This window comes from Melanotaenia boesemani, chromosome 22 (assembly GCF_017639745.1).
Source record: "Melanotaenia boesemani isolate fMelBoe1 chromosome 22, fMelBoe1.pri, whole genome shotgun sequence".
NCBI lineage: Eukaryota > Metazoa > Chordata > Actinopteri > Atheriniformes > Melanotaeniidae > Melanotaenia > Melanotaenia boesemani.
Genome location: NC_055703.1, coordinates 19353008 through 19378543, shown reverse-complemented (window position 1 = coordinate 19378543; position 25536 = coordinate 19353008). Strand labels below are relative to the sequence as shown.

General features: G+C 39.5%; 1 protein-coding gene across 3 annotated transcripts in view; it reads right to left on the bottom strand.

Annotated features, from left to right (window-relative positions):
* The window catches only part of extl3 (exostosin-like glycosyltransferase 3), a 30893-nt gene extending 5955 nt beyond the window's left edge, over positions 1-24938 (bottom strand). Inside the window, exons 1-3 of one of the 3 annotated variants that reach the window (XM_041975943.1) lie at positions 24741-24938; positions 3448-3542; positions 67-2653 (exon numbers count right to left, since the gene is read on the bottom strand). In XM_041975943.1, coding sequence (XP_041831877.1) covers positions 67-2199 — 2133 coding nt within the window. In that variant the 5' untranslated portion in view covers positions 2200-2653; positions 3448-3542; positions 24741-24938. The remainder of the gene's footprint in view (positions 1-66; positions 2654-3447; positions 3543-24740) is intronic. The other 2 variants (XM_041975942.1, XM_041975941.1) reach the window with 2 other exon arrangements.
* Between the last annotated feature and the right edge of the window lie 598 nt (positions 24939-25536).

Here is a 25536-nt window from a genome sequence, read left to right as displayed (position 1 = left end):
AGATGATGTATTTCTTCCTAAAAGAAAACAAGAGGAATGAGTGTCAGAGGTTTTTTCTTTACTCACAACAATAGGCAGGCCGATGTCTGGCCACAGCAGGTCATCTGAAGGTGGCTTGGGTGAATTCCACACCACCACTACTTTGTTAAGGTACGGCAGCCCGTTCAACCTTTCCAAAGAGTTCATCAGCACCTCCTCCCTCTCATAAGTCAACATGACCACGGTGAACTGCTCTCGGGGAACGTTCCCACCCAGAGCAGCCTGAAATTCCTTCCCAGAGCCCCCTGTGCCTCCACCGATTGGCCTGAAACCAGTACCAGAGCCAAGGAATTTAGCTTCAGAGGGCAGCACGGGGTCCAGAGGAGTATGAGGAAACAGATGAAAAGGCCCCGGGGCCCGGTTCCATGCTCTGTAGGTGTCTGCAGCTGTGTATGTGAAGTTGCGGAGAAAGCGAGGGGAGGCGTAAGGGGGTTCTGTCTCTACAGGACCCAGATCCAGATCACCATTGTCAGCCAGGTTTGCATCAGTTCCTGCCAGCTTCCCAGCTTTGTGAGGAATCTCATGGGCAGGCTCATCCTTGATGGGTGCAGCAGGGACTTGGATGCTGGTTCTGATACTGGCCAGGATGGTGTTGAGAACATTCTCTGAAGTTGAAAAGTAAGTTTCCCACAGAAAGCGTCCCTGCCGCCTCATAGTTAGCATGTCATTGTCTGATAGGCTGCGCAACAGGAAGTGAAGCTCTGTCACACGGGGTTTGGGAACTATGATGGCAGCTTCACTCCAGCGGATAAACTGGTGGTAAGGTAGTCTGGAGTGGTCCCCCAGGACCACAGGAATGGCCCCTACTTCTAAGGCCTCAAACAGCCTCATGCCACAGCCCGCTGAGGCCACCAGCTGTCCATCCCCTGGGGCGATCACAAGGGCAAAGGTAGAAGCCTTGAGCACCTCCAGCCTGTCCTCCCTCTCCCCACAAAGAGCCCACTCTGTTGGCAAACTTGGCCTCGGGCTCTTGCAGGTAAATTCCACCAGTACCTGATCCAGGTGGCTGTCCTGCACCGCTTTTAAGGTGCCAATTATCCGATCATCGTAATCAGCTGGTGGATCTCCCTCCATTTCCTCCTCAAATGACTGAGGGGGCACCTCCTGTAGACTGCTCCTCAGGGACTCCACCCTCTCACCCTGAAAGGTGAAAAGGTACTTCCTCTTTACAGGAACTTGTGGTGGCACTTCCAGAAAGTTTGGCTCTGAGAGAGCATGAACCAGTGGGGACACCACCAAGTCAAAGCCCTCCCGGTACTGCTGCTCCAGAAAAGTGGACTGAGCCACTGCTGCTCGTCCTGTGCTCACATTATACAGGAAGTTCTGTGTCAAAGATTTTCTAGAAAGATGCACCACTACATGGTTGTGTCCATCAGATCTCCAGTAAGGCAGAGCTTTCAGTTGCTTCTCCAGCTCTGATGGAGATGGTGGAAAAGAGGAGTCCAGTATCTCCCCCACCAGCACAAGATACAAGCAGGCAATGCTGGGATTAGCTGTAACATAACTGTTGCTCTTAACAGATGCAGCAAAAGCCTGCTTCACCAGTGGGTCAAGATAGTCCCCCCATGGATAGGAGCTTGTGTCATAGACATACACAGGAAATCCAGATGTAAGAGGACAGCGCGCGTAGTCGAAGCATGAGCGAAGGCGGCAGGAATGTGCAGACTTGGGTGGTGGCAGTCCTGGATCATCTTTGTCTGGTAGTAGTCTGACAGGCAGCGACAGCTTGGGCTGGTTCTGAGCCATCAGTTCTTTATAGGAATGCTCAGTTTGGCTGATAACATTCTTCAGTTGCAGCAGATCCTGCTTGGCACTGTCAATGCTGCGTTTGCAGGCCTCGATCCGTAGGTTGAGTCGGGCGATCTCCCCATTGAGCTCCTGCCTCTTGGCTTCCAGCTGCAGCAGCTCCTCGCTGACAGACTCGCGGATGCGGCACAGGTCCTGCACGTGTTTGGCCTCGCATAGTTCGCCGCCAGGCCGAGGCCCGAAGATGCGCTTGTCGGGACCGCCAGCTTCATCAATGGTAGTGAGGTAGTAGTGAGCAATGAGTGGAAAGAAGACCAAAATGAAGAAGAGCATGAAACTGAGCCATGTGAGGCGCACGCGGCGCAGCACCCATGGCTGACCTCCGACACCCACCCCGCCACCGTTACGCTGCATTGTTGGCCAACTTAGTCTGTTCCTTGCTTCTCCAAAGAACCGTTGCTATGGTGAGCAGCAGCAGCAGCCATGGTCGACCTTGTCAACAAGGTAGTGGGATGGATATTAAATCATCTAAGCTGGGTTGTGGCCTCCTGTAAAAGTCATCTGTAGTGTCTTACCACCTGAGAGTCTTGTGGGCCGAGCCTCACCTGAACTCTAATATGTATTCTGATGTATTATAGTCTACAAAAGCTGATGCCATTTCTGTTGTGAGGTTTGGCTATTCTTCCAAATGTAAGTAACAAAGCAGTCCTGCATATGAATAGGGGTTGTCCCTTGACAGGTGATGCAGGGGTGGCATGGCTGATCACAGGTCAGTAAGACTATTGGCAGCTGTTGCTCCTCCCAGTAGTCTTCATTGTCTGACCCCTCATCCGCAAACGCTCCTCTTCCTTCTTCTTAACACAGGAACCTGAGAAAGAAGAAGAGCAAAGAACAGCAGTTAGCTCTCAGAAACTAAACGATTTTAAACTATTTGACGAGGAGCTCATGAAATACTCCAAGTCTTAGATGGTAAAAATATATATTTTTTCACAGTTTTCAAAACTTATATGGAAGTGAACCCAACAAACTTGATGCCAGGTATCATTTCTTTCCAACAGCTGGTGAGCTAACACCAACAGCACCTCTAGCAAATCTCATTATAGGCTTCCGTCTGCATCCCGACCTCATCGCCGACTCAAATTACTGAGCATCCTTGATATCATTCCATCCCAGAAAGTGATGCAGAATAATCTGCACTAGTTCAGGAAAGGGAAAGGTTCAGGCTTACATGCAAAAAAAACCTGCATCTGCTGATACAAAGTACTGCAGCGGTTTAATTCAAACTTTCAAAGACATCCCTGAGGCCATTAAAGGTGAGCTTTAGGATCCAAGTAAGAACAACTGCTTATACATGTTGCTTTCATGGTATATTTGTAACTTTTTCTGAATGCAGATGTCTTAAAAAGACAGCACAGGGAAATAATCAGCAACACTTTCCCATCAAACGTCTCTAAAAATGACATGAGCAAAGATTTTTTTTCCTTCATTGAGCTCAACCTATATCCAAGCCCTGCTGTTGTCAACTGACAGGCTTAGTGCCAGTCATTATCAAATACATAACCAAACCAAAAACACTGAGAGCAAGCCTTGATAATGAACACAAAATGGAAATGTACACACCAACATAGTCCCAGACATCAGAGGTATGTAGGAGGGGTTTACCTTTGGCCAACATATCAGCTCCTCTTGATAAGAATATTCCTCCCTGAGCTACTGGCAGATTCAAACCTCTGTGGATGCAATATTTTCATTACTGCCTGTTTAGATCATAGCAGAGACAAGATACCATCAAAAAAACCAAACACCTTTCATTCTGTCTGTGTCAGGTAATCATGCCTGCCTGCTGCTACAATTTCTGATGGTTAGAGACCATTGCACCCCAGACTTGCCTAAAAAACACCATCTTGTAGTATGGCTGGTATGTTTGTGTTTTTAAGGACATGTACAGACCAACCACAAAAGAGTCAAGTGATCCCATATTGCTCTAAGTGACTGACATCTTGCTGCTACTTGTCTCCGGGTCATAACTTGTGATATACAAGTATGCATGCTTTTATCGTAATCTCTGGAGAAGAAAAAAGATATCTTTTACATCTGGGATCTGGGTAGTGGCTAAATACCTTTTTCAACATTATGTAATTTGTCAAAACAAACAAGAATTTAAGAATTAGAAGAACGCCAAAACAGTAGTCAAACAGCAAACAACAAACAAACAGCTGTTGTTATATTTCATTGATTGACTTTCTTTGCCAAATAGCTTATCAAAGTAGGTTTATCCATTGATAAACAATTTAACAGCTGATAATCTATATTCAAGTAGCTTGGGTAACTATACTATTAATCTTCTTCAGCCCTCATGTACAAGATAAAAATCACCTCCAACAGGTTACATAAACCACATTCATTATGCAGCAGCTGTAAGCATTACACCACCTGGATATGTCTGCATTTAAAAAGGTATCACAACTTAACCGAACCACCAGTTAGTTGTTGATTTGCCTTTTCCACATGAAAGCTTTAGTGTCAGTTGAGAAGCTTGAACGTGCATAGATAAATATGAATACAGTTTATTACTGGATGCAATGTGCAGCTTCAGTCAAATGAGGTCTAATATTAAGATGATCCAAGATGGTCTGTTACAAGATACTCTGGTACAAAATAACAGGCCTGCTTTCTGTGGTAGTTAGCACACGAGAGGCGTTGACTCTTTGATTACTAAACTAAACCTGCTGTGCGGAGAAGTTGCTGAGGTGCGGAGTAACTGTGAGGCAACTATCATAACAGTCTGATTAATCGCTGCATGACTGCCAGTGTCACAGGCCTAATGGCTGACAGATGTTGGCAGACACAGTGGCTAGGCCTAATCTGGTACCAAAAAAACATGCTGGCTTAAAGCTCTTCCTGTGGCTGCCTCTGGGAAACGGAGTTACACACAGATGAACATAAATCTCAATCTCTTCATTTGTAGCCTTTTAATCTGCAAAATGTCTTCTCCCTGCTGCAGTGAACTTAATCTGGATGCTGTCTGCACAGAGAACACACAGGAAAGCATTGATCGCTTTTCGCTTACTTTGTGCGGATCAATGATAATGCCATCATTACCTTCCGCTGAGTTGCGAGGTAGTTTGGTGCTAAACACGTAAAGGGCAGCAGATGTAGACATTTCCCTTGCAAGATTAAGCCAGCACTAAAGAGCGAGCTATCTAAAAATTTGCACTCAGACATAATGATCTGCCTGTCCTTGCCTTCACCTCATACAAAACAGTCTGCAGTTACAATATTTTGTGACACAAATGGATTTTGCCATGACAAAATGCTTCCTTCCTCACAGATGATGAATAATCTCTGTATGTTACAGTATAAATATTACATATCTCATGTGCAAAATCAATACAGATTTGATCTACAACACACTTCTTTTTCAGGAGGAAGCCTTGAACACTCAAATCAAGTGCTTTGCAGTCTTCTCATAGGAAAGGAGAAGCTGCACCTGATGACCTAGATAAAAACCTTGATACATATGGAGAGCACTGAGCAAGCATCAACTTACTCAGCAAATTGCTGGTCAGACCTATAAATAACTCAGACTGCATTACTTGAGAAGAGCGTTTGATTTAGAGAATTAAAAACTGATGCAATCAACTGTGACTTTGAAATAAATTAAGATCAATTCACAGCAAGTCTGAGCCAAGAAATACAAAGAAATTGTAAGAGAAGACAGTAATGTTTGCACACCAAATGATGCACAATGAGGAATTTAATATTGAGAAGTCTGGATAAAATAAATGCAGCTTAAGTCAAAAGAATGACAGCAGCAGGTGCAGAGCTGAGAGCCTGACTGAAAAAGTGGGGGTGCTGCCTCTGGATTCACAGCCATGAGGGGGGGCAAACGCTTGTATAAATGTTTGAACAGTCTCTCTGTATGCTGGCAACACTTTTGGAGACACTTCTGAAATTCCTCTATGATGAAACATGGAGCTCAGACAGAACTAACATCCAGCTGTAACAGGGTTTTAAACTTAGCAGCAATAAATTCAAGTCAAGGCCACATATCGCATGTCGGAGGAGACGGGAGGGATGGGGGAGTGCAGCTCTGGCAACTGGTTAATGATTGAAAGCTGAATTTTCCAGCAGAATGCCATTTCTGGCAACGATTTAGCTTCAACACGAGGCATCTGAGATTTTTACAGAATAAGAGACGATATAAGGGATTTAGGAACTTGCAGATCAAGCTGATATCTTTTTTCTTACATTTTTTATCTGGCTCAGGGTAGCAGGGCTCCTTGTGACAGAAACTGCAAGGACTAAAATACTAAGATTTGATTTAGATTTCTTATAATAGTGATTATCCCAAACACTTGAAATTAGGGCTGGGCAATTAATCGAATTTTAATCGCAATTACGATTTGGGTTTTGAACGATCATAAAAATGAAATTGTCCGATTATTTTTTTGTCTTTCGATTTGTGCTGTTTTCAAATCGAGCGCAGCTGTCATTGCAGCGCTTTGCTGCAGACTCCTCCCACAGCCCTGATCGCTTTAGTTTTAGTTGCAGACGCCTGGACACACGGGAGGCGGCGTCGCTCCTTCTCTATCATTTTCCATGTAAACTTGCGCGAGGAAGCGAAAATCGCTGCCCTCCTTCAGCCAAGCGACAGGCGACAGTCGTGCATGTAAAATGTTGCGCTCGTGCACGCAGACGTGCACACGGGGGCTTGCGACGCAACACAAAAAAATTGAAAAATGTTAAATTTTTGTGAGTCGCAAATAAATTATCCACCAGCTCCCAGAGTCACAGAGAGACAAACGTTATAAACAAACAGAACTTTTTTTCTCAATTAACACAGTGAACAATCCGGGATTTAAGAAACTCATCAACACGTTGGACAAACGGTATCACTGCCATCTCACCACCATGTTAGTGGAGTGTCTCTCTCTGCCACCGCTACGGACCTGTGGTAAAGCCGCACCAGAGCCATATAGAAATGTCGCGCTACATTACGAAATGTTTCCAGACTATTTTTTTTCCAGATCACACCAAGCGGAACATAGCTGCTGGTCTGAGACAAACAATAGCTATGGGGACCTGGTGGAAAGAAACTAGTCGGCATTTCCACAGTAAACTAAACACTTCAAATGTCACCCCCCCCAACCTATTATCTATAATCGTGTTAAATAATCGAGATCTCAATTTCAATCAAAATAATCGTGATTATCATTTTTCCCATAATCGAGCAGCCCTACTTGAAATTCTCCTTTACACTGTGCTTCCACCAAGTGAAGCTGAAATAATAACAAATTGTTTTTGTCTGCCTCTTTCATAATCAGTTTACCCTAATTGTGTTCTGCTCTCCAGTTAAAACACTGAACATTCAAACAGGAACAAAAGTAACAGAAATATTGGGATTTTTAGGTGACCATTTTGTCAGAAAAAAAAAAATTATAGCAACATAGAATATCTATGAAAATCTTGGTGGCAACGGGTAGAGCAGTTGTCAGGAGACAAAAATGTTAACCTCTTCACGGCGCACCCGTCTGCTGGAGGGATGTCACAAATATTTAATATCACAATTAGGGATGCACGTTATTAGTTATCTGTATCGGCCTTTAGTAGCTGAAAGTTAACGGTTATCGTATCGGTTTTAAAAAAGTGGTTATCGTGCATCCTTAATCACAATTTGTCAAGTCACTTTCCAATAAGGATTATGTGTGAAATATATCGACAGATCAGCACAATTTGAACAAGTTAAATAACAACTAAGCTTACTGCTTGTGTTGCCTTGTTTTTCTTTTGTTTGGGTTGCAGAGGAGACGTGTCTGAGTGGGGAGGTATGGTAGAGGAGGAGTTATTCCTCTGCCCAGATAAAAACAGGTAAAGCCATCCTTGTCAGATTTCTTTGGATATGGTGTAGTTATAATAAAATTATCAAGGTGTCATTAGGTGAAAGATCACTAGCCTGTAAAGCAGTCAGAAAAAGGTTGCAGTAAAATGTGGAAATAATTAAATGTGGTACCACCAACTTTAAATGCCAAAGTAAAGGTAAATGTACAGTAAATGGGTTATCTGTCGTTAATATTTACTTAATATAAAACTGAAATTAAATTTTGTGTCATTTTGTAATGGTGTGCGGCTCAGGTTGGGTTTATAGCACAACACTACAAGTTAATCAGCATTCACTGAATGAATAAAAAAAAATTATAATGGACAGCTAGCTTTGACTTCCAGCTGTAATTACGCAGAACAGTTGCTGTTTGAAACACAATAATACTGGAACGGGAAAAATAAATTAACAGACCATATGTTTAAATAGAATATCTTCTACAGATCAATGCACACTGACAACACAAAGGCATCGACCTCATGCCGAGGCGGTTATGTTTAAAACTATCTGTCAAAAATGACAAACTTAGTTTACTCTCATCTGTATAACGTGACATTCAGTACATGCAGCTGACTGCGTCACGTTGCGCTGATGGCCCAATCAGAGTCGTACATAATTGCCAAACTGCAAATGACACAATAACATTTAATTTCAGCATTAGGTTAGAAAAACATAAACAACATTTAACCGAATTACAGAACATTTACTTTAGTGTAAAAAGATGGTGATTATCCTGCAAGTGGTGAAATGAATACGATGCATTTCTTGCTTTCTGTTCCACGGAGGCAGCCTCTTCTGCAAATCACACAGAACGAAAGTGGCAACACGTGTATGTGTAACTTTGTTTAGTTCCATGTGGAAGTTGTGCTGATCTGCCAGCGTGATTCAAACATAATTCTTCATGGAATTATGGGTATTGAGCACTCTTTACTACTAATAAATCTTGATGTTTAATACTGCCATTAATTGTGAAATTAAGACATTGTTACATCCCTAGTAATATGTGGTATTATTGTTTAGAGAGATAATTTAGTTGGGAATGCTGTATTATTTTTATATGTTGGCATCAAAAGATATAAATAAATATAAGTTAAAGGAGTGACCATGTAATTTTAAACAAAATTAATTCATGCATAACAATTGTGATAATCATTAAAATTGTGATTATTTCTCTGACGATCATTGCACCAAGAAAATCTATAATCGTGACAGACTTGACGTTATAATCCAAACCGTAAATGACTGCAGCACTTCATGGCAGTTCATCCAGCTGTCTGAACCAAAGTGGCGGACCAAGTACTAAACCAACACTCAGCTGTGAGCGATGCTGCTACCATAGCTGGAAAACATATAACTCATACGTCTGTGATGATAAACAGCTGGGTTTGATTTGCCACAATAAGAAAACAGCCCAGAGACAGAGGAAGACCTTCAGAGTATTTCTCGAGTTTCAGCTACTTATCACTTAATCATCATATCTTCTGGAATTTTTAGTTACCCTGCTACCCTTACTCCCCTTAAGGGGCTTTGGCTCATCGTTCGTACAGACGATCCTTCCCATAATCGCGGAAACTCAGAGGGGATGGAGGTATGCCGTTCCCCGTGGAGATGATGGGGGAAAAAAAGATGCAAGCAGCTGCAGGGGAAGGTACAGTCATAAGGCTGTGTGGAGGGAGCAGCTGCTGTAGCCATGGATCACTGCTCATCTACAGATGGCTCACTGAGCATCTCAAGGACTTTTTCCACTAGGAAGCTACAAAGGTGACCGTATAGCTGCTTAGTGTCATTCAAAGCTGCGATGGGAAGTCAAATATGACTTTTACTTAAGGGGAAGCAGGTAGTAAAGCTTGTTTTTTTTTCTGAAGAAATTTAAATGTCAGGATGTGGATCTGGGCTAAATAACTCAGACAAAATCCATCTAATTCAGTACGAGTTTAACAGCACCATAAGCTACATCTTATCTTACATAATAAAAAAACAAAAACTTAGTACTTTTAACAAGGCTATCAAGGCAAGTATACAGAGACTGGCCAATGACCATAGTCTAACAACCAGATCAGTCTCAGATATTTGGAATTCTATGCCAATCAAATCTATAAACATGGTGCATAAAGTCAATGCCACAGGAGCATAAACAACAATCACAGCAGCAAACACACACCACCATGCTAACAGCTTGAGCACAATCAGCAAGATGGAAGTGATTTTTGTTACGCCAAAATAAACTGCAGAAGAGGAACAAACTTGATCAGGAGCATAAAACACCATCACCCTGCTGAGCTCATGGAACATGATGAAACTCATATAGGTGGTTGAAACTAAGTCTAATAAAGAAATCAGCAACAGCCATTTTTCCATGTTAGTTGTCTGAAAATAACTGAGGCGCATTTTCAGCTGAATATCTTTGGTATAAAAACCTCTCTCTGAAGGATGCATAATGATGTCAATGCAGCATCAGAATCTGCTGATAAAGGCATAAGGGATATCTGCCTTGCCCCATGTTGATCAATAACAGATCAATTATTCCCTGGCCATGGCGAATATCAGGATCATCTTAATCAAAGCAAGTCTGTTAAAGTAGGATCAAATGTACAGAGTGGTTTCAAAATGTTACATAACATATTAAAAATGTTTTATGAGTAACTAGAAGTAGTTTTCTTCCTTCCCAGCACAGAAACACATTAATAAATCTATTAGTGTAAAAGAATATGCAAGTATTTATTTCTTATTTCTGATGGTGTCATTCTTGGTCCTCCATTCATAGCTCGGCATGGTGCACTCAAGAGCAAAATGACAGAAAGAATGAGGCACACAGAACATCCTGTTTGCAAACAAAAATCACCGTTGTATAATTATTACTCTACAAAATGCCATTTTGCACATGCAGATACAGATAAAGATGCAGAATAGACAGAATAAACGAGAGAGAGCAATAACCACGGAAAGAGAGGGAAGAAGGAATGAGTTCATAATGACAGATGGGCCTGGGTGCCTTCCAAGCGCCAAAGCTTCTGCAATATGACAAAGATTACACAGGAGAGTAAGTCAAAAATGGGTGCCTATGTGCTTGCATGATAGCACAAGTTCATCCTTTAAGACTCAACTGAAGTGAAATCAAACATAAAACTTAGGTAAGGATTATAAATATTGTATAAAAATGCTGCAGTAGTAATGTCCAGCATCATGTGAACATCCTCAGTTATGATCCTCAGTGTTTGCACAGACAGGGAGAGTGAAACTAAATGGATCACATTGGCTTTGCAGCAAGTGCTAATCTGTCAATGAATCCTCAGCCGTTAAAAGTGATGAAACACAAGCCGCCCCTCAGGGGCGAGGTGAGTCGAGTCTCTTGCTGCGTTGGTGAGAATTGAAAAGTGACAGCCAATTAAAGTCTGGGCAGAAACACAGACACACACACACACGAGTCTCCGATTTTTCAGCAAACAACAGCTCATACATTTTTCTAATTAGCTTCAGCCTCCAAAAATCTCTGCAGAGATATGCCAACATGCCAGCAATTGCCAGAAACCTAAAGATCACCCCTTCAGTGTGCCAAAAAATAGCATTTCGACTTTCCTCCTCTCTGAAAATTAGTAGTAAAGTTATGTGAAAACATGTAGCTGTTTTTTTTTTATTCTAGCTCCATTAAGAAAACAAGAATGCATTTTTTAATTAAAATTATCAATTTAATACAAAAGAAAAGGAAGAAATGATCCAGTTCATGGAAGACAGGAAGGAGATGCTAATGTGTCGGAGTTATATCCTGAATGTGGATTGCTTAAAAACAGATGCATGAGATGAAGCTTCCAGTCAAAATGAGATGCAAAACTAATTATTCTTGATGCAGTATGAAAAGCAGCTTTTGACAATTTTCTCTGGCATTTCCTCTTTCTCAACAGGCGGATCATGCTTTTAGTTTTTATAATTGTATTTACTTATGAGCTGCAATATTAATGTCATTCTTTGCTTAAGCTTGGACTGCCTGTGAAATGTAGCATACACGAGGGAATTGGTTTTCAATAGTTTTCGATTTATCGACACAGCAGACAATCCGCTAGATAATAAAAAGCACAAGCAAAGGAAGAAAATCACACCTGGTGAAGCAATAGAAAAACAATTATTGGCTTTCAACAATTGCTAGTCATAGGGCTCTACGTGGCACAGGCCCCCCACAGTTGATGACCTGCTTTGTTTATGTAATGAGCAACGTTATGACCCATTAATTTTTCTCTGCTAAGCCGATTGTTACTGCTGCTGAAACTGAACCAACTGATGTAAAAAATACATGGTTAAAGAAATAGGCTTTATGGAAAAAAATTTGCTGTTTAAAAGCAAAAATGGTGCTGATGTTTATTCTGTAGAAAATATTCCCCGAGTCATGGTTTGTATTGACTCTCCTGTTTGACTGAACTTATTCTACTCTAGATCTAATAACATAGAAACTGAGCATCTTTTTGATGCATGGTACTCCCCGAGAATTTGATTCTTTTCTAGGTAATGCACTGAATTAAGTAATAATTATAAGACAGCCCTTTATCAAGATCATATAGTCATTAAATCTGACACAAATGCACAATGTTTTCATTTTATTTCTTTTATTATTTTTTAATGTACTTGTTATTGCTCCCTGCTGTAATGCTTTAATGTTTTATCTAAAGCACTTTGAATTGTCTTGTCCATGAAATGTGCTATACAAATAAATTTGCCTTGCCAACAGGAGGTCAGATCAGACATCTACTTATTCATTACAGTTTGAAGTTTTAAGTTTGAATAAACTCCTCTCTTTTATTCCAACCCTCAGTAAAATTATGGAAGATCAGTTGGTGCTGACACTACTATTTTTGAGGTTCGATTCATTTAGATGTTTAGATGGAGCGATGACAGTGACATCCCGGAGTTAAAAAGAATATATTAATAATAAATGCGTCGCTATTGATCACTGGGAAAGAGCCACAACTTTTTCATACCTTCATCCCGTCTCACTCCACTTTGCTAAGTTACTAAGTTGAAACATACAGTGCAGGTGTGGATTAAACCATTTTGCACCATTTTAAAGGGAGTGGTTACAGAGACAATCCATTATTATTTTTAATGCAAAATTCATAGCAAATTTTAAGCTTACTGCAGTTCCTATTTTCATTAAACTGTTTACAGATTAGTTCAAGATTAACTCACTTCTGTCTGTCTTCCTGTTAGGCCTATATCACCTTTTCCCCTCTGCTGGATGGTTAATTCCTCTGAGATACACCTTAGAAGGTGTATATCACCTCTTTTGCGGGGCACAGGTGACACCTATGGCTTTCAATAATGCAATGTGTCACCACACACTAAGCTCATGAGATATTTGCGAGTACATGCTTGCTCATGTGTTTCAGCTTGCTTTCTGGACACAAATAAAAATGTCTAACCCAGCCTTCTTTAGGTGTTGCTGATGGGATTTAATCCATTCCAACAATGTTTGTAGGCATTTGGGCGCACTTTCAGTTTGCCGAGACCCAAACTGAACTGGCTGAACCCAACTCATTTGTAAAAACTTGGAAAAAAAACAACAACAAAAAAAGGAAAAACACCTGAAATTAACAACTCTTTTGCACATAAGGATGATTGTGGGTTTTTCAGACTGACATTTAAATTTAAAGCAAGACCACTGAACTGTGGTATATTTTCACCCAAGGCTTCCGCATTCATACTGTCTCTTCTCTGAGCTCCCTGCAGCCAGTAAAAGCCAGTCCGATGCTGACTCGTCTAATCTCTTGCTCTATTACTTTCTCTCTTTCTTTTCCTTTCTTCCTCTGATGATGTCCTCTTGTGCTTCTATGATGAATCAACCATGATGCACGTTTATAATGGCCAGTGTGTTGATATCAATTGCTGGCATGTGATGTGGTGGCGTAAAGTCAAACAAGCTGTCACATGATACCCAGGGCTGGGGGGGCAAAAAAAAAAAAAACTGAAGTTTTTCAGCTTCAGGAGAAAATGGGGCACTCCAGGAACGTACATATTAAATGGCAGTGTGCTATCAAAACGTGTTAGAAACAGATTTCTAAGGTTGGAAAATTATGCTTATTATTATATTTTATTAACAACTTTACTATCAAACAAAGATTTATAAGTACTAAAAAAAACATTTCTAACTGATTTTACAATCATAAATACCTTTTTTTTTTTTTTTTAAACAAACTCAGATGAGGTGCTGATTTGCTGTTTCTCAGAGAGCAACAATAAATTAACTTGCATCATTTTAACCCCTCATTTCCCCCGTGTGCGTCGCGGTCTGGCTTCACCACGGTTTTCTCCAACCTGAATCAAATAGCTAAATTCCCTCATTCGCATGTCATTCAGCTCTGAAGAGGCCTGGTAACGAGCCATTCATTTGATTCAGGTGCGTTGAAGAAGGGACGCATCTAAAAGTTGCAGGATAGTAGATCTCAAGGACCAGACTTGGTCACCCTGTTTATAGCAGATCACAGCAAGTGAATTTTTATTTATATAGCACCTTTCAATATAAAAATAGCTAAATTCTTCATAAAGCAGGTTTTAAATGCAAACAGGATTTGTTAAAAGGTATTTTGGATAAATCCATAAATGGCAGTTGGCGATATCAATACGTCCAATAACTTTTATAACTTTTGTAGTTGCAAAAGTTGTTTGTATGTTTGATGGATAAGATGGTTATGAATGCTGCTCAATGCAGCACACTGGGCAGCATTTCTGAATGCCGACTAGTGAAATTAAAACATGAAACGGCAATGAAGTGTGAGGGAATTCATCCGCTCATGCACTGCTGCTTCGACTCCGTACCATGTTGAAGCCGATTTTTCTATTATTTGCTCTTGAATTAGGCAAATTAGATGCTCTGCTGGCTATGAGTTCTTTAGGAATTTAAAAAGTTCTAGCTGGTTACCATAACCTCATCAACAGCCCCTGTTGAAAGCAGTTGTCTATGAAGGCAGTTGTTGTCAGTGTAGTACCAGTTTTTCCTTGTGGGAGACTACTTTAGGACCACTTTTAGGAAAGGAGTAAAAGCAAAAACCTTCTCCACATGACACATCCTTGTCTTATGTGAAGCACTAAATATATTGACAAGTTCAGTCTTCACTCTTCAAAGGGAATTTTTGTGGTTGAATGCATGCAACTGGCACCTGACCCATTCATTACCAAAAATCTAATTACAGGCTGCCACATGCTACTCATTTAACCACTTCGTCTGCATAATTACCTTAGTCTGAGATTAAATGTGTCAGGAGTCTGAGGCCCCGAACAAGCTTCTCATACAGTCTTCCTCCTGCTAGAATCTAAAAGCAGCACCTAACACAGAAACTAACACCAGTTACTGGATATCTTCCAACACTGTTTGGCTTTTATGTGCCTTACACAGCAATCTGTTGATGCTGCTGTACATCCATTTCTTCCTTGTTAATACCCTCCTCATCCCTCTCAGACAAACTTTGTCAAAAAAGTACGCAAAAGTGCTCAGTTAGCTACAGATGTGTTAATTTCCCTCTCTGTGCAGCAGTTTTTCATGCAATTATTGCTTCATATTTTCCCTCTGATTGCAGCCAAAATAATAAGAGTTGTCTCCATATTCTCCAGCCAGGTGCAATGTCAAATATGTCTTGCCTCGGCTCTGCAGATTCAGATTAAACCAAAATCCTCAGGACAAGAATCAGGGCATTTTACAAGACATTACAATTTTGAAAGGACTGGGTTACAATCACTCTCAGGCCCAGTACTCAGTCCTTGCTTAACCTGCAAAAAGCACAACAAACAACCCTCGTGTCATGTTTGTGCCGCTACATCTTTTTAATTTATTTGGTCTGTTAATGCAAAACCTGTTAAAGTATGGTAAAGTATTTATGCCGTCAGCAAAGGCGCATAGGTTACATGCGCCACATAACTAGTGGTTGACATGTAACACTTCAATTTTGCGGCCTTATGAGAATGTTGTACACACCTAAGTGTGTCGTTGCAAAGTTTCCCTGCCCACTAGAGGCCTGGCATGAGCACTACAACGTTTCTGGTCTGGTACTCTTTGCATTTTCTTTTGAATTCCGCTGTTGTGTTAATGTTTTTTTTTAATGCAAAGGAAAATATTTGCATTTTGAATGGAAACACTGTGTAAGAGGGCCTTAATATGAAGCAAAGTGAATCCAGTCACCTCAACAACAAGAACTTCTACAGCTCGGTATTAGAACAAGACAGAAACAGAATGAGGGCAGAAGAAAAAAAAAAAAAGTCTTTTTGTATTCCAGCGTGGAAACTGATTGAATATGTGTCACGTTCACTGCCGCAGGGGCTCTCATGAGTCAAAGAAACCCCTTTCTGTCTCTCACAATGGCAGCATCTGAGGTAATGTTTAATAATGTTCTGTGAGGCACAGTGTCCACCAATTCTTGACTTTCTAAATGTAGTTTAAGGAAATGCAGGTTTTATGTCAACAGAATACAGTTTTCTTGGCAAAGTTAAATTATAGATCTAATACCATTTCCATGGGTATTAGGATACATGTTTATGGGATACACTTGAAGCTATATATATATATATATATATATATATATATATATATATGAAACAAGATTGTTAGAGATTACCCTTTTGACTGTTTCTGAACTGATAGGTGACCATCTCTTACTTCTTTAAGACTCCAGCTGCTTTTTATGTCTTCAAATGTTAATCACTGTTAATTAGCGGAAACCCTCTGTTTGCCATTCCTCTTCCATCTGTCAGTCCAGACAAGTGATCTCTACAGTTGAATAAAACTCAATTGATGCATGTCTATTCTTTGCTTTTAAGGTATTCAAATAAGCCAACCCCAGGCAGAGACATTACTGCTACTAAAGTCTCCTGTGGTTAGATGTGACTTCTGCTCTTTACTCATGTGATACCAAACTCCAGTCAACTGTCACACAGACTTTTGATGTTTCCTTGCTGCAAGACACCTCAAATTAATGGTTCAATAGCAGACCTGTGCAGAGCTTTGCAGAGATCTATTTAATTTGAGTCATATGTGTTGCTGCAGGGAAACATTTAATACCTGCAGGACAATGGGCCTTGAAGACCCGGTTGGGGATCACAGCTTTTACCCACTTCTCCTCTCCTGCTTAATGGATTATATTTATTTAATACTAAAAGAAAAAAAAGAAGCTAAAATTCAGTTTAATGCAAGCTGGTTTGCTTTGATATTCTAACATTTCAAACAATTGGTTTAAATTTAACATGAATTGAACTTATAATGTATAATGACAATATTAGAATACAAAGATTTCCCTTAATAGCTAGTATAGAATCAACGGCTGTGTGTACATGCACAGCTATGTCAACTATCAACCCTAACCTAGACAATATTCTGCCTCTTGTGTTAAAGCACGAATAAATAAAGATAACTTTACAACCTTAAAACTCTGTGCTTTTGATTTGTTTCGATGACACAGTAACAAACGCTTTTTTTTTAGCCCAGCACATCATATGACAGCTGCTTTTCACCCCATAGCACCTCATTACATGCCAGCAACTAAATATCAACACGCTGGCATTTTTAAATGCAAAAGTGAGAAATACAGCCAAAGTTCAGTAGTGTTGCTTAAACAAGAATACCCCAGTCATCCTATTTACATGTTACAGATCATAATTTGATTAATTGCTAATGCCAAAATTACAGCTCTGTAAACAACTGCAATTTTCCCACCCATCTAAAGTCTTTATCGCATGTCTACACTGAATATCTGCAGCATGCTCAATGTTATCTTTTGATTAATAAAATGAAGTTTAAAAGTTAGGCCCTTAATATACCACTGGGGGACCAATATAATCATGTGATGGTGGACAACACATGAGAGATCAGCAGCGTTCACACTAAATCCTTTCATGCTGTCAAATGATATTGAACTCATTTATTAAAAATGAGCCACCAAATAAATATTTCAAATTCATTTTCACTGTAGGCAATGCTCTGTCAAACATAATGTAAAGCTTCAGACAGGCGGTGTAGTGACCAAGCTAGACACAAGTTATACCTGTGATATTTCGTACCTCCTACCTACTCCTACTTCTAGGATACCAGCTGGTTTGCTGGCCCCCAGTTATTTTTGACTATTTTTAAGTTCTCTGTAAAGTAGAGTAGATATCACAGGAAGCAAGTTAGGGTGTTTTTCCCCTTCATCTAGTCTCAAAAAGTTGAACAGCCATGCAATCTGAGTCTGCAAATGGGAGTATGACTCCAAATATTTGCTTTGACGACTGAGCCTAATTGTGAGGTCTGTGCCAATCCCCTCTCGCAGCATCAACACCACTCTGTGCCAGCCCTGCAGCAACAACCACTAGGCTAAATCCATAAATGGGACTAGTTAGTAATCATGTGGAAAAATAGCCAACACTTGGCTGAAACTTGAAAGTAATTGAAACCCATGGGGTACCCTGCTTGTTCCATAAATATGACCAGTGTTGACATGTAAAGCTTTTTGATGACACTGGCATACATATTTCTAAATTTATTGGTATTCCTTTCAAGATGTACAGAAGTGAATTTTAAAAGATTGTCATTTCTAAAACAGAAACAATAGCAAATCAAAATGAAGTAATTTGATTCATTTTAATGTTGCAGCTATAAACAGATTTTGTTGATAAATTGACAATGAAACATCATTAAAACAGATCATGTTAATTTTCTGTCACACAGTTTCAGTTCCAGTTTTTCATTATGCTTAATTCACAAAACCCTTTAACTGATGCATATTCTAACTTGTTTTTTCTCTGCTTTATAGAGAGAGCAGCTAGTGGGACGCAGCAAAAGTAACACACAAGCACTAAAATCCTGCCCTACTAACTTATAAATCCTCTTGTTATCTTGCCATGGCAGCGACAGCGGCCCTGCTTGCTGTGTCCTCCAGAGAGCTCTTCCTCTCCCCCTCCTGTGCAGGCTGGCACAGACCATAACAGATTGACTCAGCCTGACAACAGCTGCCAGAACCCCGAAAGCCTCGTCCTCCAGACACTGATGGATTGTGGGAGGGGGGCCAGGGTGATTAGCCCCTGACGTGGGAGAATTATTGCAGTCTACCACCCCAAAACTGACTGCACCCGGGTGTCGACTTTGGGTATTCACGCTTCTTTAAGTCATGTTGTTAAAACCTGTGTCACTCTTTTATATGTCCTGGGTTTGAACTTGGTATGTCAACGATAAGAGGAGGCACAAATGTGCAGGAGACATCGATCTTTCGATGCTCAAATGTGTACAAAAAGTGATAACCCCACAAAAGCTTGTACTATGGTGTGATCTGTTTAAAAGAAAGATAATCAAATCTGCCAAAACAATCAAGTCACATATGGTTCTTTTACCTAGATCCTGACAGTGATGTACACTAACTAATGTCCGCTGCAGGAAGGTGAAGGGAGTTTCTATTTAAGGACAAATTGTTCCCTGAAAATGAATTAGACAAAACACCTTACAGCTTAACTAGCATGCACAGCATGTAGAGCGACTATCTGCTTACTAGGCCAAAAGTAAAAACTGGCTCTGCCATCTCTCTCTTTTTCCCGACACATTTTGACTCTCATACAGCTTTGAGCTGCTGCATCTGCTCTTGATGAAAAATTTCAGTCATGCCATTGATTTATCTCCTGCCTGGTGCAAAATAAAACAACGCAACTGCTTGTTATTCAATAAACATTCAGAACAAGCTGTCCTAACTTTTACAGGAAATCCAAGTCCACAGGCAGCAGCTCCATTTGATGATTCATCCAGACTCTCATCACAAAGATGGCAATTATTACAAAAAGCTTCAATGCTCAAACTCTCTCACCCAGGCTTGTGAAATTTTTATCTGGCTCGATTCATAAACCAGGGGTTGCAATACAGAAGAGAACTCCATCATTGATACAAACTCATTTCAACAATTATAACGAGTAAGTGCCACCAAAACATAATAACTGACCAACCAGTGTAACGAATGGCTGCAGCTGACTGCAGATGGCCCAAAGCTCAACATGAACTGCCAGTGTCAGAAGAGGTGGAGAATAAAAAGACTGCAGTTGGATCAGACACATTTTTACAGGTGCAAGTAAGTTCACAACAAAGGATGATCTCAAAGGGAATACCTCCTACAGTAACAATTTCAGTGAGGCTGCATTTTTATTTGTGTTTATCAAAAATGGGTTTGAGAAATCATTTGCCTGGAGGAAAGAAAATAAACATTGAAGTCCCAAAAACTTTAAAAGGTGATGCTTCTTTTACATGAACAGGACTGCAGACCATTTTTACAGCTTCCCTGCTGAAAAGGAAAGCTATAGTGCATGGTGTCCACATGTTTAGAAAAATATGCTCCCAGAAAGAGAGAGAAAATATATTACATCCCATTTGGGAGAAATAACCATGACAGATACCACATCTGAAATTCTAAGAATAAAAACACATCGTACAACGTGTGTCAGTGTAGACGTGATGACATTTGCATCATTACAGATGCAGTTCTGATCTGATGAAGCCAGAGAAGAGCAACGAGCATGAGTTACTTCAACACCACCATGCATCACGTCAAGTTGTCACTGCACAGAACCTCATCAATCAAAAACCTCATGTCATGTTATTCAATGCACCTGGAGGTTGTAACCATGTTGTGTTTTTGCAAGCGTGCATGCCAGCACTCACTTACTTCTGACTTCATTTCCACACTTCATCCAGAGAACTAGCATCGCCTAGCTGTTTACTTCTAAATGAGAGAATAGAGGTGATCAACTGTATGCAGCTGCTGACCCCACTGCTTTCTAATTTTTATTTTAATTATGTTATTTTTATCATTTGAATGCAATGTACTATTGTTGTTGGTATTGTACAGTTTTACTTGTGTAGCAATTTGGTTAACATGTTTTAAATAAACAATGTAAATTAAAATAACAGGTTAAATGCTGCTTCATGGTTCAGGCTTGAACTGGCAGCTTCCAACAACTACTAATATTTTAAACCAATATTGGGTTAAAGCAGTCTAAAGTTGATTGTTGTATGATTTTGAGCCAGTCATGTATATCTTTATCTAATCCCTAACTTTAATTTAAATCTGAGGATTAAAGTTTCCACCTTAAGATTCAGTAGAACAAATAAAGAGGAATTATATGACTCGTTATTTGCTCTGCTGATATTTTTACAGGGCAAGTAATGAGAAGCGAAAACATTGTTTGAGAACACATTAAGCTGTTCGAACTGACTGTGAACAGTTAAGTTAGTTGTTTTCGTTTAGATTTATACATTTAACTCTTTGCTGAAAATATTAACATCACAAAGACGGATTTCACAAAGATGATTTGATTGTAAATCAGACAAGCGCTGTGATTAGCACCAAATACTGAACTACTTATACATACACTGCAAGATATTCAACTACATTGCACATTTTTCTCATATAATCCAGTCCTACCTGTAATTGATAATTTCTTTTAAAAAAAAAATAGTATAACTCATCTGGTGGAGTGAATGGAGCTGTGGTCGGTCATTTTTTTTAACAAAATCCAACCAAATATTGTCAAGTTTTGACCAAAAGATAAAGTCTATCAGAAAATTAATTAATAGAGTCATGGTCAAAGTCAAAACAAAGAAAAGCATTAACTTCCATCATCTTTAGCTCATATTTCAATATGTCTTTTTTACCCAGCAGACAATTTAACATTTCAATAAAAAAGGAAAAAAACAACCACAGATGTGAGTAAAATCACAAATAAAAAGTCTACAAATAACACTTCAGTCTTCGATAATAAAACTGAACCTTATATTTGGTCAGAAAACAACCTTCTCGAACCATACTGGGCCTTTTCACTGCAGACATTTTGGCTTGTGACAACAGGATGAAAAAGCACAGGTGTAACTAATAACATTAATAAATACTTTCACTGGGCTGAGCTTGTACATAACTTTAGGTCTGGAGCTGAGAAACCTCAAGAGATTCAACACAGATCTGCTGTTTTTTGTACCAAAACATGTCAAAATGTCTAGTGTATAAATTCTACCTGTGAAATACAAAAATTGAATAACCTAGGACAGCAGCACATTACTATACGAGGTCACTTAGAAATGAGCAACTAGCTAGAAAGATGCACTATAAACATCTCATCTGTTTAAAATGCTGAACATAGAAATTTTGAGGTTATCATACAGCTCTGTGGGATATTTCTTATCAAGCAAGCTGAGTAAAACGCTGTAAACATCCCCTATAAATGGCACAATGCAAAGAGAAAAAGGCCACATCAGTCAAAAAGATTAACAAGGACAGCACATCAAATGCAAATGGCTCCATAATGAAATGATGATTATGTCATGGCTATGTATTGTGGCAGATGGTGATTCCCACTAAAGGTGACCACAAGAGAAAGAAATCATTCAGAGAAAGTGTGGCAGTGACTCCCCAGAGAAAAAGATCAATACCCTTGTCCACAGTGCAATAAATGCTGCCCTTTGCAGTCGCTTTTTACTTTACAGTGTGGTCCAATTGAATCTCATTTAAATGACAAAGAAAAATGCATCTTGATAGCACTTAATGCTTTATTGTAACTGAATGTTTTCAAATCGGAGTCATTTTATTCAGTTTATTCTGATATTACGTCTGTTGTTTAAAACTTTATGCAAAAAAGTAAATTCATAAATAAGAGTGAAATGGAAAAATGCACTCAAGTAGAAATATGAATCTGTACCAACAGCAGCATCTGAAGTGATACATTCACAGACAACAGCCTTGAGTGCGAGCCAACTCACTCACAAACACAACAGTCTACAGATCCTACGTAGCAGCTGCCAAGTCTCACACAAATGCTGGGAAATCGTACAATAAAAGTAAAAAAATACTTCATAGTAAATACAAACACCTCACACAACCACTTCCCTGCATTCTCCTTTGCAGGTTTCTTTAAATCAGGGGTGTCAAACTCTGGTCCTCGAGGGCTGGTATCCTGCAGGTTTTCATTGTTTCCCTGATCTAACACACCGAAATAAAATCAAATGGATCCAACAGCTTCTTGTCAACTTCTTCACAATAACCTATTAATTTCAGTCAGGATCTGTTAGATCAGGGAAACATAGAAAACCTGCAGGATACCGGCCCTCGAGGACCGGAGTTTGACACCTGTGATCTAAATCATCATATCTAGGATTCAGAGCATATTGTACATGCTCTGCAATTATGTTTTCCCAATAAGTTGGGATTACGAGAGGCAAAAAAACACCCTTTTCTCAAACTGCTCAATTTGACATATTCAACTGCATACACCATGTTAGAGTGACAGAGAAGTGAACCACCCAGCTGTCTACAATTAACAAAGCAGCAGCAAAGTGGACTTAAAAGCTGAGAGAAACCAGTTTTCAGTCTTGTTGTAAAAGCATAACACTGTGCAATGTGCAAAAGCAAACAATGTGACAAGACTTAAATGTGTATATATATTGAACATGCTTTATTTAACACTGTGGAGGACTATAAACACCTTGAAGTGGTCACTGAAAAGAAACTGGACTTTATCAAAAACACTGATCTACCACCATCTACAGGAAGGGTCAGAGCTGTCTATATTCTGAGGTGGCTCAGGTTTTTTAACATCTGCCGGACGATGCTATGGAGCCCTTATTTTATGCTGTTGTTTGCTGGGGCAGCAGACTGAAGTTGGCTGACATCAACAGACTCAATAAAATGATCTGTAAGGTCAGTCATGTTGTTGGAGTGGAGCTGGAAACTCTGAGGGTGGTGTCAGAGGATGATGCTGTCTAAGCTAAGATCTATAAGGAACAGCCCTCTCCACAACATGCTGGACAACCTCAAGAGGATGCTCAGCAACACTTATTCCACCTCGCTGCAATACAAAACGCCACAGGAAATCATCCCTTCCCAGGGCCATCAAACTCTGCACTGAACCACAAGTCTGAGCCATAACTGTTTGTTCTATTCTATTTTTCTTTTTCTTGTTTATGTTTTTTTTTCAACTATTCTTAGCTGGCGTAAACTCTCATTTCTTTATTTTCTAGCTCCTTTTCATTCACTGTATATCATTGTTTTAAAGACTGCATTGCAGCAATTTCCCTCTTGGATTAATATTGGTATTTCTAAAAGAATTTCTGATTCTGATTAGACAAGTAAATATTCATATGCAGCATGTGAATGTATGATTTATGTAGATGAACAAACTTTTTTGAAATTCATGGTCAATAGTGATATTTCATTTATTACAGTGACTTTGTACATTATAATCATTTCACGAGTTTTAATACAGTAAAACTATGACAATTTAATGATGAATAGTAAGGTTAATCATTAGTTTAATTTATTTTGTAAATATAGGTGTTCTTATATATTTATTTCTTTACTTACAGGTTCCTGTTATATTTCTATTTTCTTAATTATGTTTGCTTAAGCCGAGAGACGCCTTAAAATTTCGTTATGCTTGCATACTGACAATAAAGATATTTAAAGATAATAATAGCATCCATTTACTTTTAAAATATTATTCTGATGAACCAGTTTTTAACTAACTTCAATGAACACAGCTGACGATTAAATTAATGTCAAACCTTTTTATACCACTTTCGTTGGTGTAAAACTTTTAAAACGTTGCTGACAGTAATGAAGAGCACAGATTCTTATCATTTCCTCCATTCCGGAATATTTGGTTTTATCTAATGGCAACAATATTAGCTCTATTGACAAGTAATAGACTTTTCAGATAGACATAGTCCACCAACAGAAACATTGTAGATGGTCACCCTGTGGTGGTCAAACACAGACCACTTCGCGGCACAGCAGCATGAACTACACCGGTCAGATTGACGTGTGCTTCTAACGAGATCAGAGCAAAACAGACTATCGGCTTGCAGAGGTTCTCTTAACAACTTCAAGTCTTCCCCCCTCTAATAAATGTCTTTATCAAATATTTGTTTCAGATAAAATAAGGACAAGGCAAAGCTGCTGAAGATAAGCGTGTTGCAGGGGAAAGACACAAGTAGCCATGTCTCAAATGGCCAATTAGCTAGCCCGCTAGCCATCAGTGGTCATAAAATACATTTGCTGTGAACTACACTGGCAGACCAATGTTAGCTTGAGAGGCTACGCACCTCAGCAGAAGGGTTCCATGTTGTCCTGAAAATTGAGACAAATCCGTCTGAAAGGCTTGACAAATGTTAATAATCCCGCAGTGTTTAATTTCAACGACTACAGTCTCCAGGCAAGCCTGCGGTGTTGCAGCGTTTCCGTCTCGCAGCGCTCACAGCACCATTAAAAGCTGCATTGTTGGAGCGACGGTCGGACAAACAGCACCGACTGCACGCAGCAAAGCATTGTGGGAAACGATGTTAAGAACGGCGGCATCCAAGCCACAGAGGAAAGATGGGAGAAATGCGCCCCCTGGTGTTCAGTGTGGATCAGCGTACTGGAATTATATCTATATATACTAAATGGCAAAATGTGGACCATTATTTTATTTCATTTTATTTTATTTATGTATTTATTAATTAATGATTTATTTATTTATTTATTTGGGGGGAGGGCGTAAACAGAACTTAATTGTTTTTTTTTGTTTTTTTTTAGAAAATTATTTGTTTTTAATTAATTCAGCTGTCTAACCCATTAGCTAGTATACATGTGTATTAGTTTATTGTTATTCTTTAAAATATCATTATTTTAACCAGGTGAAAAAGTTAAATCTGTCAGACTTGCTCTTTTCATATAAACTTAATGTGGCATATATCCTTAAAGGAGCATTACAGATTATCCACTCTCATTTCACCCAGTTTTAATCCACCTTCAAGCCTGAAGCACTAAAGTATTCTATTTATTAGAGAAATTAGGAAATGAAATCCCATTCAGATCCCCCCAAATTTTATTGATTTTTAATAAGGAAACACTACAGAT